General features: G+C 43.8%; 1 protein-coding gene across 1 annotated transcript in view; it reads right to left on the bottom strand.

Annotated features, from left to right (window-relative positions):
• LOC118079652 (ABC-type organic anion transporter ABCA8) overlaps positions 1-16,422 on the bottom strand; it is a 62,233-nt gene that overhangs the window by 8,102 nt on the left and 37,709 nt on the right. The window contains 9 exon segments of the mRNA XM_035104054.2: positions 97-269; positions 513-604; positions 3,108-3,234; positions 4,183-4,306; positions 8,352-8,443; positions 9,757-9,831; positions 11,879-11,995; positions 13,336-13,449; positions 14,199-14,375. Of these exon segments, the coding sequence (XP_034959945.2) occupies positions 97-269; positions 513-604; positions 3,108-3,234; positions 4,183-4,306; positions 8,352-8,443; positions 9,757-9,831; positions 11,879-11,995; positions 13,336-13,449; positions 14,199-14,375 (1,091 nt within the window).

Genomic DNA, 16,422 nt, shown 5'->3' on the forward strand with positions numbered 1-16,422 from the left:
TCCAATGAGTATAGAATGAGAGGCTTTGCACTCAGTACCCCAAAAACTAAGAGACAGGAATTGTACAATGAAAGCAGGATCTTTTGCTGCCCTTACCGACTGATGGCTATACCAGCTGAGTCTTTCTGCATCCCTTTCACGGCTGCATTAATCTCCAGATGTTCTTTTATAGTCAGACTGGGCCAGAGGGCATCCTCCTGGGGACAGTAGCCAAGAAAACCGACAGCATTTTCTTCCGTTGCAGCTGCATCAGCTCCTTTCATCAGGACCTGTTCAAAATATTGTGGCCCCATTTAAATTTGTTCAACATGAGTCGTCTTTTGAGATATAAAAGTCCTATCTAGGAAATTCCACCTCCCATGCAAAAATCCCTCACTCTTACTAGTCCTAGATGGGAATCTGCTATTGATGCCATTAACATACTACTCTTTGTAATGCATTGAAGCTGAATTTTGCAGTGATGGTGCATCTGTACATGAAATAGAACAGTACATTTTAGTGCTCGCACCTACCTGTCCAGCTGTTGGATCTGTGTCTCCTGTTATCATATTCATGGTTGTACTTTTACCAGCTCCATTGGGTCCAAGAAGCCCCAAAATTTCTCCTAGAAGAACACACATAAAGTACTCACACTTTTGTAAGGATACTACACATTATCACAGCAAATAAAATAATAAAATAAAATAAAATAATTTATTATTTATCGTTCTGCCTGGATACTGAGGTCCAGCGCTGAGGGCCTTTTGGCAGTTCCCTCACTACGAGAAGTCAAGTTACAGGGAACCAGGCAGAGGGCCTTCTCGGTAGTGGCACCTACCCTGTGGAATGCCCTCCCACCAGAGGTCAAAGAGAATAACAATTACCAGACCTTTAGAAGGCATCTCTGTTTAGGGAAGCTTTTAATGTTTGATGATTTCTGTGTTTTGTTGGAAGCCGCCCAGAGTGGCTGGGGGAACCCGGCCAGATGGGCGGGGTATAAATAAATAATAATAATTATTATTATTATTTATTAATACCCCGCCCATCTGGCTGGGTTTCCCTAGCCACTCTGAGCGGCTCCCAATATAATATTAAAAACACGATAAATACATCAAACATTAAAAACTTCCCTAAACAGGGCTGCCTTCAGATGTCTTCTATTTCCTTGACATCTGTAGGGAGGGCCTTCCACAGGGAGGGTACCACTACTCAGAAGGCCCTCTGCCTGGTTCCCTGTTACTTTGCTTCTCACAGTGAGGGAATCAGCAAAAGACCCTTGGAGGAGGACCTCGGTGTCTGGGCTGAACTGGGGGTGGAGACGCTCCTTCAGGTATACTGGGCCGAGGCCGTTTAGGGCTTTAAAGGTCAGCACCAACACTTTGAATTGTGCTCGGAAACGTACTGGGAGCCAATGAAAGTCTTTCAGGACCGGTGTTACCCTGTTTGCCCGAAAATAAGACATACCCATAAAATACGCTGTAGCAGGATTTCTAAGCATTTGTGCAATATAAGCCATACCCCGAAAATAAGACATAGTGATAGGCACAGTTCTGGAGGGCGCCAAGGAAGAGGTGAGGCTGGACGTGTAATTAAAAAAATAAGACATCCCTTGAAAATAAGCCATCGTGTGTCTTCTTGAGGAAAAATAAATATAAGACAGTGTCTTATTTTCGGGAAAACATGGTATATGGTCTCAGATAGCTATATTTATAAGAAATATTGCACTCAATTGCTTCTGTCATCTCCCCAGGTACTACTCAAAGTCTTAACAATTGGATATGATCTTTAGAGTAAGGCTGCAACTTTAAACTTTGAGGTCTTGCAACTGAGTAAACACACATAGTACAACACATCACTATCTTAGCAATTTAGGGTCCCTATAATTATTTTAGAGAAATTTGTTTTTTAATGTTGATTTTTGATATAGTAAAACTGCTTATATAAAGCTTTAAAAATAACTTAAGTAATTTTTTAACAGCCTGATTCCCTGGCATAAACAAATGCCCTTCTATAAGTTTTGCTTCATTTTAACTTTCTAGAACAGTGAAGAAAATTTTCCTGGGTATAATGGAGAGAAAAGTGGCAAATCGGCCCACTATTTCCGAAGCCCTGCCGGCTTGCATCCGCCAGTCTGGGAGCTGACTGGGCAACATATTTCTCGGTTCCTACACAGATTTGTTGTTGTTTTTCAATCCACCTTCCACTGAAACCAAGTGTGAAATTACCCAGCCCATCTCCAAGTTGCCATTTGTAACAAGCCCGATCCTGGGTCCCATCTAGGAAGAGGAGGGTCTTTGGGTTCAGTAGATTCAAGTCTGGCTCTGCTTCTGGCTTGCCCCAGGAACACTGCATTTCCGGGGCTACTGCCAGTAAAAATGCTGCAACTGGTAGATCAATGGCAGCGAAACTTTCGACAGTAGCTGTGGCCCCGTGCCAGCAAAGGGGAACCTGCACCACATCAGAACCCACCAAGCAGCCAGCAGATCTGGGGTTTAGGGTTGGTCTGCCCCTATACAGTCGTACCTCGGTTTAAGTACGCTTTGGTTTGAGTATTTTCAGTTTAAGTACTCCGCGGACCGTCTGGAACGAATTAATCCACTTTCCATTACTTTCAATGGGAAAGTTAACTTCAGGTTAAGTACGCTTCAGTTTAAGTACTCCGTGGACCATCTGGAACGGATTAATCCACTTTCCATTACTTTCAATGGGAAAGTTCGCTTCAGGTTAAGTATGCTTCAGTTTAAGCACGGACTTTTACACTCACAATTCGGGTTGAGTACTCCGTGGACCCGTTTGGAACAGATTAATCCACTTTCCATTACTTTCAATGGGAAAGTTCACTTCAGGTTAAGTACGCTTCAGTTTAAGTACTCCACAGACTGACTGGAACGGATTAATCCACTTTCCATTACTTTCAATGGGAAAGTTCGCTTCAGGTTAAGTATGCTTCAGGTTAAGTACAGACTTCCGGAACTTAAACCAAGGTACCAATGTACTGATTCCTTTCCTTCCTATCTGAGTCACTTACAATATATTCAAATGTCAAACATCCCCCAAAATGCCCTCAAAGTAAAAGTTATACTTTTCCTTGGTCAAGCTGTAACAGTAATTTTCCATTGCCAGCAAACCTTTTTTAACACAGAAGGAGACACTTTTGGTGGCCACTTTTCCCAGCGTCTTGCTTTTCTTGCAACAGGAACAAGCCTTCTCACTTCTGTATTCTTTGCGCAAGTTGCTAACTAGGATGACTGGTCTCTAAGTAGGGGCAGAAGAGAGAAGCTTGCTTACGGCATGTATACATACATAGATATTCCTTTGGTTTAAGTGAGTCAAAGCAAGAACCATAGAAGACATTCTGCTTCAGACAGAAACATAGGAAGAAGTTGACCTATAACAAGCCAGGCTACATCTACTCTCTGAATGGAGGCAGCACCCCAAGATATCAGGCAGAGGATTTCCACGCCATCTACCTGAACAGTAAAGAGAGCCCGGGGATTGACTCTGAAGCCTTCCTGTATGCAAAGCATGAGCTCTATCAGTGAGCTGTGGTCCCACTCCAAAGCTAAATGCCTCAAGTATACATCATTGGATAGTACTAACTGTGGCAGCATCCCCATCGCACACCTGTGCAATGCAAACAACTGTCAGAACTGTGGCATATTAAGAAACCAGGTAAAGATGTTGGAAGAAAAGATGATGCTTCAAGACCTTGATCCCAGAATTATTGTTAGGTCAAGTAGGTCACCTTAACATTAATATGTTAATATTAATAAGCTAAGACAGTGGTTCCCAATTGGTGGTCTGCATAACTATTCACATAACAAAAGCTACTGTAGAGATAGCAACATTTTCAAAAGTAGGGGGTCCATGGCTTGGCTTTTGAAAAACAGGGCGTCTGCACTTAAGGTACTGACACTCTTCTTCCTGACACTAATATCTCATCCCAACATAGAGCTCTGTTTATCTAGGAGGCCTCAGTCCTTTTCTCTTAGCATCTCTTCCTCCACTTTTCCAGCTTTTATAAGAAGTACCCGTGGAGTGCCAAAGATGTTAGGCGTTTAAGCCGTAAAAGCTTATTTTCCAAGGTGACCGTAAGTGGGAGCAGGCATCGAGTTACATTGCACAAGCAAATCACTGCAATGAACACCAGAGCAAGCTATAAAGCCTTTCTAAAACAAGGAAATCACAGTAATTCTGCTTTACCTCTTCCTGATTTGCAGAGGCCAGTGCACTCTGAACTCTTGCCCTTTCCTCTTGAACATCTCTATCATCGCCCTGACTGGCCTCTTCCGGGTTCTGATGGCCGCTCTTTCTCTGTGGAGAAATCCTACAGATCAAAGACACCACACAAAGTGTTTAAAAAGCACTGCACACCAAGGAATGAATTCCATTTTCAAGTAGGAAAGCAGAAAGCAGTTCATAAGAAAGCGAGAATCTCTGAACTTAATGTGCAAACTCGCAACAGCCTAGAAAATGCTGCCTTGCAGAATTACACCTGCTTCTGCAGAAAACTGTCCCAAACACATATCATTGGGGGGGGGGGCGCCAGGCGGGAAACATATGCATAATTATAGTTTGTATATCCCTAGCCACAGTATTATTGTTGTATGAATTTTGTTGGAGGGGGGTGGGGGACAGTCTGCACAATGCCCCCAAGTCCCTTCCAATTTCTTGCTTCCTATATCTGTAGGGGGGTAGGAAGTATGAGAGCAAGCTCATCAAGTCAATCTCTCTAGGTAACGGCTGTGGCTGAGTAGATAAGCAACACAATAAGCATAATTGCTCTGCGCCATACCGCAGGTCTGGATCCTGTCCAGAGCATGGGCGTAGGCTAGGGCCATGGCACGACTCCATCGGTGACCCTGGGGGTGCTTTTAATTGACATATATCATAGGGCTCCACCCTACCGGTGGTTTACCCTTATGAGACTCCCTGCAGATGGGCAGAAGTCAGGATATCATTTCACCCAATGCCTAAGGCAAACCGCTCACATCTGTAACCAATAAAGTTGTGGCCTATTTTATCCCATTAAGCTAAACATTTGTGTCCGTGTGCTCCATCTGTTACACAGGCTGAGACCTGCAGACTGTCTCGCCAGAGTGGTGCATGCTCTAGTTATCTCTCGCTTGGACCACTGCAATGCGCTCTACGTGGGGCTACCTTTGCAGGAGACCCAGAAACTACAACTAATCCAGAATGTGGCAGCTAGACTGGTGACTGGGAGCGGCCACCGAGACCACGTAACACCGGTCTTGAAAGATCTCCATTGGCTCCCAGTTCATTTCCGAGCACAATTCAAAGTGTTGGTGCTGACCTTTAAAGCCCTAAATGGCCTCAGTCCAGTACACCTGAAGGAGCGTCTCCACCCCCATCGTTCTGCCTGGACACTGAGGTCCAGTGCCGAGGGCCTTCTGGCGGTTCCCTCATTGCGAGAAGCCAAGTTACAGGGAACTAGGCAGAGAGCCTTCTCGGTAGTGGCGCCCACTCTGTGGAACACCCTCCCATCTGATGTCAAAGAGAACAACAACTACCAGACTTTTAGAAGACATCTGAAGGCAGCCCTGTTTAGGGAGGCTTTTAATGTTTAATAGATTACTATATTTTATTTTTCTGTTGGAAGACGCCTAGAGTGGCTGGTGAAACCCAGCCAGATGGGCGGGGTATAAATAATAAATTATTATTATTATTATTATTATTATTATTATTATTATTATTATTATTATTCTCTAAGGCAGGCATCCCCAAACTGTGGCCCTCCATATGTTTTGGATTACAATCCCCATCATCCCTGACCACTGGTCCTGTTAGCTAGGGATCATGGGAGTTGTAGGCCAAAACATCTGGAGGGCTGCAGTTTGGGGATGCCTGATCTAAGGGAACTGCGGGGCTCGGGGCCTCGCCAAGCAAATATAAGAATAGCCAGTGCAGTGTGAGCTAGGCAGAAAGAAGGTGGAGAAGTTGGAGACACAGAGATATGATTGCTCTGCGCTGGGCTTTGGGGCTTCCCTGGAAGCTTATTGGGAATGCAAGATCTGTTGGGGAGTGAATGCTGTTAATGCCCCTCGGCATATTCTAAAGACACCACAGTCCCTGACAGTCTTCATTCAAAGAAAACTGAACTTGGGAATGCACTGAAACCCCTGGAATCTCTCACCACTTGGAGACTGGGGTGGTGTGGAACATTATTAAGATCACCATTATTATTTTTCTATTTATAAAGTCAACTCCTGGAGCTAAAGATTGATTGTTAACATTGTTTTATAGATTATAAATCCTGCATTGATTTGTTAATCATATAATATAGCTCACTTTAATTGTGACGCTTATCTTATTTTTTTAGTCGCTGATTTGTAAGCAGTGTTTTATAGATTGCAAATGTTCTACTGATGATTTGTTAATTATTCTATTTCATTTATGTTGTTATTTGTGATGTTCTATTATATTCTATCATGTTATTGCTTTTTTCTTTTGTAAGCCACTTTGGGATTCATTTGAATGAAAAGCAGCACAGAAATATAATAAATCAAATCAAAACATTATATATTCTGCCTATGTGAGGTAATTTTTTAAAATCATACTTTAACAACAAAATAATATCCTCTTTTTTCAGAAGCTTGGCTCTATGGAAGAAAACAAGCACCCTTATGAAATGAAAGATTCCAAAAAAAAATATGAAGGTGTTTGTTGAATCTTGAATATCCTCTTTAAATAACAACAACTGTGAAATGCATCTTCCTTTACAATGGGCGAAACACATTAAAGCAGAGCTTTCCAAACCTTTCACATTGGTGACCCCTTTTTAATTTTAATTCAGTTTTACTAGCAAACAAGAGGTTAAACTAACCCCTTCCAAGGCCCAGGAGGAGAATTGATGCAAAAATTGGGGTTTCACTTTTGCTGCCCAACTCCCCATGGGACTCAGAGTCTCCTAAGTCCATGACTTTTACCTCAGCGTGGGGAACTTTCGCACGACACGACACACCTACACACTGCAGCCGACACACTAACATTTCGCAACACAGAGTTTGGAAATCTCTGCCTTAAAGTTTTCATGGAATAATAAATAAAGTGAACCAAGGGCTGGATTAAACTAAAAAAGCCCCGTCACCAGAAACCTGTTCAAGAACTTCCAAAAGTACAACAGGACTACCCCAGCTCCTCCATCCATTACTGCATCAAATTGGCTTTGAGAAGGGGTCAAGAAAACCCCTGGAACAGTAAGTGGGAGGTGAGAGAAGTTCATTCCCTCAGGCCAGCAGAGATGCTTGCATTGACAGAGCCATTTGCTTAGCACTACATTGAATTACCCCCAGGGGATATTGGGACGCAGGTGGCACTGTGGGCTTTCCTAGGGCTTGCCTATCAGAAGGTCGGTGGTTCGAAGCCCCGCAACGGGGTGAGCTCCCATAGCTCGGTCCCAACTCCTGCCAACCTAGCAGTTTGAAAGCACGTCAAAGTGCAAGTAGATAAATAGGTCCCGCTCCAGCGAGAAGGTAAACTGCGTTTCCGTGCGCTGCTCTGGTTCGCCAGAAGTGGCTTAGTCATGCTGGCCACATGACCCGGAAGCTGTACGCCGGCTCCCTCAGCCTATGGAGTGAGATGAGTGCCGCAACCCCAGAGTCGTCCACGACTGGATGGTCAGGGGTCCCTTTACCTTTACACTGAATTACTCCCAGGGGATATTGGGATTCTTAAGCGTAGAACTAGAAAAACTAGCTTTTGAGAGAGAGAGAGAGAGAGAGAGAGAGAGAATCTATGAATATAAAAAGTGAGGTACAGACGTACAGTGGTACCTCTACTTACAAATTTAATGCGTTCTGAACACACATTTGTAAGTCTAAAAAAATTGTAAGTCGAATCCCACAGGAATGCATTGGGAGAAAAAATTCATAAGTAGAAGCAACCCTATCTAAAAATTTGTAAGTAGAAAAAATCCTATCTAAACCACATCGAAGATGGAGGACGGAGCTCCATTCGTAAGTAGAAACATTCGTAAGTAGAGTTATTCGTAAGTAGAGGTACCACTGTACCTCGAAAGTTGAACAGAATCTGTTCCAAAACTCCGTTCGACTTCTGAAAAGTTTGGAAACCAAGGCGCAGCTTACGATTGGTTCTTGATTGCACAGGCATGCGAGAAACAACAGCGGAAGCCACGCCAGATGTCTGGCTTTAAAAAAAAAAAAGTTTGAAAACCGGAACACCCACTTCTGGTTTTTGATCATTCAGGAGCCGAAACATTAGACTCCCAAGGCGTTGGGCAGCCGAGGTATGACTGTATGTATTTGAAAGCCATCATTTCAGAAGAAAAACATGAAAATATTTTGCATTACTAAGTCTGACTGCATAAGAAGGTTAACCATATGTGTACAAACCTAAACACAGGATCTCTTCTCATAAGTGGCCTGCCATATTTTGCCACCAGACAGCGAAGTAAAAGAATGAGAACCACAATGTGGAAGTAAGGCTAAACAAACAGAAGAAAAAAACACAGAAACAACCAATTATGTTCAAGAAGTGTACAGATCTATAACCAACTTAAATCAATATATTTGGGCTACAATCCTATAAACCAGTAGTAGGGTCATCTTCATTTGGCCCATCCAGCCATTTGGGGCAAACCAACACACCTGCCAATCATCTGACATACTAACCACATCATGCCTGGGGCAACTAAGGGGATTTCCCATCTTAACACCATAGCACTAAGATCAGAGATAAGCAAGAGTTATCGCCGATGCTCTTATCTACAATCTGGTCTTAGTGCTCATCAGTAAGACAGGGAGATAATATTCCTCTGCCTGCCATTTAGAGACCAGGTAGAGAGATCCATTGTAGAGAAGGATTTCGTATGACGTAGGTACACTTTCAGAGCTCTGCATGTCCAGTGAGTGCCAGGCTGGCTCCTTAGGTTATTTTGGGTGCGGACAGAAAGTCAGAGAGTCAGATCTTGTTGGACGTGGAACCTAGATAGCACTTTTGGAAGGAAGGAAGGAAAAGGTCTGAATGTAGTGCCACCTTATCCTTGTGGAAAATACAAAGATGTTTAGGTGTAGAAAGTGCTGGAAACTCCGACAGTGATTGCCACCAAAAGAGAACTTTGAAAGAAAGGATCTTTAGGGGTACAATACATAGACGTTCGAAAGGAGGTCTCTGAAGAGCTGTGAGGACCGAGTGTAAATTCCAGGTGGGAAAGCGATGTGCCATTGGTGGGTGTTGATGTACTGCACCCTTGAGAACCAGTTCTGGGAAAAGGGCAGCCTACCAGTAGCACTCAGAATGGAGGAAATGGATGAGACATGTCTTTTGAGTTGGACATTTCACTGGGCACTGGTTCTGGAAAATTTATCAATATAAGTAAACAACTAAGGAATAAAAGAAGGGTGACAAATAAGGGTGGCAAATAAGGTGGCAACGGAAAGGGTTTTGTTTGTCTGTTTGGTTGGTTGGTTGGTTAACTGGTTTCGTTTTTGTGTGTATGTAAGAAACCACAATGTGTGGACAAACAAAGAACTGTAGAACTAAAACAACAATAAGGGAAATCTAAAGGGAAAAAGAGGGTTCAGAAACTAGTAAAAAACTTAGTTGAATCAGGAGAGCCAGGAGGAACGTACTGTATGCATCTAGACAGGAGGAAAAACTGAGCGAGTCCAGCCTGCTTCCCACAAGTCTTTGCTCCTGTCTAGTGTATCACAACAAGGTGAACACCCATTCCATTAGATACAACACCCCACAAACTAAAATATCTCCCCTACAAATATTGAAGAATTCATTTCTTACCATAATGGAAGCCACCAAGATCACATTCAATTTTGGAGTATTTTCATCATAATATCTGTCAAAATCAGTCAATATCTGTAAGGGGGGGGAAGGTGATTATGTAGATTATTCCCTCTAATACTGAAGTCAGGTTGTGCTAGTGCCTGTCAGCTTGAAAGTTAGCGTCCCGCCCAATTAAGTTAATTGTTTCTGCTTACTCAGAAGTACAGTGGTACCTTGGTTTATGAACATAATTGGTTCCTGATGTCTGTTCATAAACTGAAGCATTCATAAACTGAAGCGATCTTTCCCATTGAAAGTAATGGAAAGTGGATTAATCCGTTCCAGACGGGTCCGCGGAGTACTCAACCTGAAGCGTACTTAACCTGAAGCATGGGTGTAATTGGTTCCGGAAGTCTGTTCATAAACTGAAGCGTTCATAAACTGAAGCGAACTTTCCCATTGAAAGTAATGGAAAGTGAATTAATCCGTTCCAGATGGGTCTGTGGCGTTCGTAAACTGAAAATTCGTAAACCGAGGTGTTCATAAACCGAGGTTCCACTTACTAGTTTGTGAAGTAAAAGAAAATGACTTTGAAAGAAAGTGACTCGAGGACCTGTGAGCTTCTGAGACCTACATTATGTTGAGTGTTTCTCATTGTGGGAGATAGGAAAATTGGGAACTGCAGGTCTAGGCAGGATTGGTTTTTTGGTATTCAACCTGTATATTGCCCTTCATCCAAAGATTGCAGGGCGATTCACAGCATACGAGACAAAAGCGCAAAAGGCATAATAAGGACAGGAACAAACCAAAGCAATAAACATCCCCCCCTCTCCAAAAAAAACATGTAAAAGGACATAGGATGTTAGCCAAAGGCCTGGCTGAAAAGGATAAACTACATTTCTCAGAATCCTTTTCATGAGGCGGAGGAGAAGATGGGCTTCAAATGTATTTGGGGGGGAGGTGTAGGCAGCCAGAATCAATCGATGGGGGGGGGAGATTCCCAGAGGGCCTGGAGCCCCCTCTCGACCTAGAGGGGTACAACAGAGCAAGGGGGGGGGGAATCCTGGAATTTAGTACCAAATTGGATCTCTGCTAAAACAAATTTGCTGGTCATTATGTGAGTAACATCACTCAGGATTGTTTGGAATTGGATGCAATGATTAGGATTAAGCCGTATGGAGGCATCCATATGGACCAGAGTTGTTGGATCAGTTTAGGTATAAGGGGGAGGGCTTATAGGGAACAGCCCCCCCCCCCCCTCATCAGGTCGAGCTCTTCGCAGAGCAGCAAGTCCAGTAGCGGATCAGATTACAGGAATCAGGAAGTAGAGAGGGAGGAGCGAGGCTCTGACAGCATGCGAGTAGAGAAGGAAGCAGCTGAGAAGGAAATGACGGGATTGGCCAGTGGAGGGCGAGAGGGAGGCGCTTTGGGGTTCCCAAGCTGTTATGTTGGGCGCGAAACAGGAAGAAGCCATTGCGAGGTTCTAACTCGGACTAAGCAGACATGTTTACCAGACTCTTTGCACAGTAAATAATATGCACACTACAGTAAAGACACCTTAAAGACAAGGAGGTGTGGAGCGTCGTTACTCAAGAGTAGCCACAAGAACCTCTGACATTAGGTTATTACATCCCGAGGATGTGGAGAGCTGGAGTGCCAACTCTAGGGGGCGGAGGTGTCTTGCGCTCCCTCAATATTTGTTTCAAGGGGGCCCAGCTCAATGTCGTGGAAGGCTGCACCAGCCTGCACAGTGTCAGGAGACATCGAGGGGACCCGCATGCCTGGTGCGGGGTCACACCAGCCTGCACAATGGTGGGAGACATGTGTGATGTCACGTGACGTGCACATGACGTCACCCATGCGTGCTGAGCTCCAGTCCCCCCAATCTTGGGGGTAAACCGGCGCCACTGGTAGAGAAAGTGCTTGAAAGTGTGGGGCCAATGATGTGCTTCCTTGATCCTCTGCTTCATAAGAGCAAGGTGCAGGGCAGGGGTTTGACCAGGAAGTAATTAAAAATTCGTTATGGGAGAAGGTGGTGCCACCATCCTCAAAGAAGGCAGCAGTATGACCTCTCCTCAAGAAGAGGTACGTGACTAAGAGGAAGTTCAAGATACCAGGAATAGGCTGCACTTTTGCTTACCGATGAGAAAGCTATTATAAATTCCGTCGCTGGATACAGGGGAAGAATTAATATTAGTAGATAATGCGCATATTGTGAAGGATCAATGACTCCAATAATCAAAGCAAGCATGTTCACCTGAAATGAAACAAGGTATATTAAGCTTTTGAACAGATTAAACAGCTTCTTCCCCTTTTGTTTTCCATACTGAGGCTTAACTCCTTTACACCACAAATGAAACACAGCCAAGTGTGTGTAACTACACCTCTCAACTTACGTGGGGGTTATGTTCTGAGGACAGAGTGTGAAGCCAAAATCACGTATAGCCAACGCATATTGGGTTCAATGGTGGGTGGGATTGCCAAAGTCTTTTTTTTTCCTGGATACCTGCCCCCCTTTCTGTCCCCTTTCAACTTTCATTTCATTTCATTTCATTTATTTGCCAAGTGCATGAAACCGAATGCTCAGAAGTTCAATGTGCATAAGTTGAGAGTTACCACTCTTGTGGGTAGCGGGTGAATCCCACCTCCCACGCCACCGGAAGATTTGAATTGCTGGGGTGGGAGGTGGGACTCACCCGATACCCACAGAGTGCAATCTATACCTCAGGGCTAGCCCAAGACATATTGGCCCCTGAGGTGGACCCCAAAGTGGCTTCCCCTCCCTGCCAGAGAAGAAAGGGTGGGGGAAGATCTACACTGGGAACAAGGGGGGAAGAAAGTTCGACATCGGGAACTGCTGCCACCATGGATTCCGACGCCTGAGGCGGTTGCCTTAGCTTGCCTCACGGGTGAGCTGGCCCTAAATAAGATCTATATTGGGGTCTGTTGCTCCAGTGGATCCTGGTAACCTGAGGCAGTTGCCTCACCTTACCTCACAGCCACTGGCTTTACAGGCATTATTGAGTCTATGGGGGGTAGGAAGGGGCGAAATGACAGTATCCTATTCTAGTGGCAAGAGGGAAAGGTGTTTTGTTTTGTTTTTGTAGCAGAGTATAAGACAGGTGCAGCCTGTCTGAGGTACATTGGTAGTGGGGAGATCTCTCAGCAGAAGTTGGGCAGCTCCTGAAGGAGGATCCTCACAGTCCCAAGCATGGAATAACTTGGCTCACCAGGAAGAAGCCTCAAATGCAGACAGTTTGAAGAAAGTATTTAGAACAGGGTTTCCCAAACTTGAGTCTCCAGCTGTAGTTGGACTACAACTCCCATCATCCCTAGTAAACAGGAGCAGTGGTGAGAGGTGAGGGCAATTGTAGTCCAACAACAGCTGGAGACCTGATTTAGAACACTTAAAGGATCACTGTTTGTGCTCTTTTCTGCTCAAAGTGTTATTCAGTCTTCTATTATTTCACATTATTATATTTGAAGCGTTCATTGATTCGTCTACTTTAATGAAAAATTGTAAACAATTAGAGGTATTGTGAGATTAAGAATATAAGGAAATAAATGATCAGTCAGTGGTCTGGTCATAAAACTTACCAAGATTAAGATGAATGACCAAAAACTGCTAGTATGCCATTTGTTGCGAAATATGAAGGCAATTACATACAGGAATAAGACCATCGACATGCTGTAGCCAAACAGAAATGACACCTGTTAAGAAGAAGGTTAATATTTATTGTTAAGACCGGTGTCTGAAAACAGAGGCTTTCTAGGAAACTCGTTTCATATGACCAAACTATACAAAACTATGTAGAAGGCTCATTACGTTCGGGTGAGTTTAGTCCCTTGTAAACTATTGAGGATCGCAGCCCAAGTTTATTATTTATTTTTTTTAAATAAATTTTTATTCCATTTTCCAATTTATCCAATTAAAATAATAAAAAGAAAACAATCTTTTATACAAAACATCTTATAATTTCATCTTACATCTTGCTCTGCCGAGCTACGACTTCCCCCCCTCCCTTCATGCGGGTTTCTTGTTAACTCCATTTTTGCAGTTCCTTTTTGACTTTTTTAGTCAGTTCGTAGGATTTATTTCAATCCTGCAAGTGTTTTTAAAGATCTACAGTTTTTCTCCATATAATCCACATATTTACTCCAGTCTTTTTGAAACCTCGTCTCCCCTTGGTCGCGGATCTTGCAAGTCAACCTAGCGAGTTCAGCATAATCCATCATTTTTGTCTGCCACTCTTCAATTGTTGGTAATTCCTGTAATTTCCATTTTTGGGCTAACAAAGTCCTAGCCGCGGTTGTCGCATACATAAACAATACTTGATCTTCTTTTCTAATCCAAGTTTATTATTTAGTGGGAAAGGTTCAGTGTTTGTAACTGAAGTTTGTAAATGTTAAAGGTCATTTAAAGACTACTTCTTAAAAGAAATGAAAGTAATTGTACTCACCAAACAAAAAATTGTGGTGGTATGGCCATGAGTTCCCACAATGTCTAATAGTCTGAGCCACGGCCAAAGCAACAGGAGAAGGATAATAAAATGCAAAGGGACGTCCACCAGAGCTAATCCACACCAAAAGGCAGATGGAAAGAGTCCTGAGACCCGCAAGTGAGAACGGGTTTTTATCTAGCAGAGAAAATTGCAAGAGATAATTATGCCCTTCAGTATATGATATGTGCCAAGATATGTAATACTAATATTGTTCATCAGTTACTCAGTTTTTCCACACCCTTTCCCACAGATAGGATGGGAGTGGTGGTTCCCTGCTCGGGGTCGGCTCTAGGGGTAGGCTGGGTGGCACGGGGCCGGCAGGGGGGCGCTGCGTGGAAGCCATGCTGCGCCCACCAGGGCAGGGGCGCCAGAGCGATTTCTGCACCACATGCTTGAGACGGCCCTGTCCCTGGTTGTGGAATGCTCTTCCCCAGAGAGGCTCGCCTGGCGCCATTGTTACTTAACTTCAGGCACCAGGTAAAAACATTTCTTGGGCTTTTAATTGCCTCCTTGTGCAATTGCAGTTGTTAACAGTCATCAACAGGTTTACCACTCCTATCAGCCAATCACCCATTCCCACCACCCTTCTGAGTAATACCCCTCCCCACCCTCTGACTATACATAAGGGTCTGGTGACTTCTGTTTCAGTGTATCTGAAGAAGTGTGCATGCACACGAAAGCTCATACCTATGACAAACTGAGTTGGTCTCTTAGGTGCTACTGGAAGGAATTTTTATTTTATTTTTTGCTTCGACTACGTCAGACCAACACGGCTACCTACCTGTAACTAGTACTTTGGTTTCAAAGTGACTAATATATTTAATAAAAAATACTAATAAACTTTGTGTACCCCCAAGGGACCATTATAAAGGGTTTGGGTCCTGCAATTTACAAAATGTTAATGGAGAAAGAGATGGCATTTAGGGAGTTCTGAGGGAACAGGAGGGTGAGGGGAGGAAACGAGCAACCAAAGACTAAAGAAGCAGAAGTTCCTAGGTGAGACAGGGAAGGAACTACGGGAGCTGGCAACTTAGTATGCCCTTGCATGTCAGACAGAGGGAATGGTGTATTAATACTTCAAATAAATACCAGCTCTCTCCACTTGAATGAATTGGGAAATCTTTGCACTGACTGCAAGAATACTGAACGAATCATCTCTTGCCACACTTACCTACTGGTACCTGGACCTGCAGATCATTGCTGGAGGCCCTTCTACAGGTGCGCCCACTAGGTGAGATGCAGCAGGGGGCCAAGAGTAAAAGTGCATTTTCAGTAGTGGCATCGCAGTTGTGGAATGACCCCACGGGAAGGCGCACCTGAGACAGGAGTGCCTGGCGTGCTCTGGTCCATGGGGTCATGAAGAGTCGGACACAACAAACACGAAATAGCAGTTTTATCCCCCCCTTTTTTGGTGTGCTCAGTTTTTCTGAATTTCGAAATGCATATTGTATTACTCTTTTTACCTCTGTTTTTTAAAATCTTTTTAAATAGGGCAGCCTCTACATTTTAAAAACAAATAATAAAACATTCAAAAGGGGAATCTGGACTGGGATATAAGAGCTAGCATAAAACTGAAAGCCTTCTTTACTTCTTCCATTGTGGCACATTGGAGTCAATAGAATCGTTAGCTCTCCATTGCCATCTCCCAAGGTTTAAACATAAATCCAAGAGCTATATCCAACTCAAATTAGTTATCATAAAAACAAGAATGCAGGGGCCATAGGCACCAAAGATATTATGATTCAATGGGTGGTGTGGATTGGCTGACGCTCCAGCAGTTGGGCGGGTGATTTGCAGCTTCTTCCGGCCATGGGTCAGACATGAGGCAGATTTAGCGACATGTGCGGGTGAGCGATTTTGGCAAAAAAAAGAGAGATCCTTTTAAAAAAAGCTCAACAACCCTGGGTAATCCTCCACAAAGAAAGCTGAACAACTCTGTGCCATCTCCCCACATTTTCTAAAATTTGAGTCCCCCAAAATAGGGGGCATATTATACATGGGAGCGTCTTATAGATGGAAAAGCACTGGATTTTTACACTGGATTTTCATGGTGCAAATAGAAGAAGAGGAGGAGTTTGGATTTGATATCCCGCTTTATCACTACCCAAAGGAGTCTCAAAGCAGCTAACAATCTCCTTTCCCTTCCTCCCCCACAACAAACACTCTGTGAGGTGAGTGAGGC

The sequence above is a fragment of the Zootoca vivipara genome, chromosome 2 (genome assembly GCF_963506605.1).
Source record: "Zootoca vivipara chromosome 2, rZooViv1.1, whole genome shotgun sequence".
In the NCBI taxonomy this organism is placed as follows: Eukaryota; Metazoa; Chordata; class Lepidosauria; order Squamata; family Lacertidae; genus Zootoca; species Zootoca vivipara.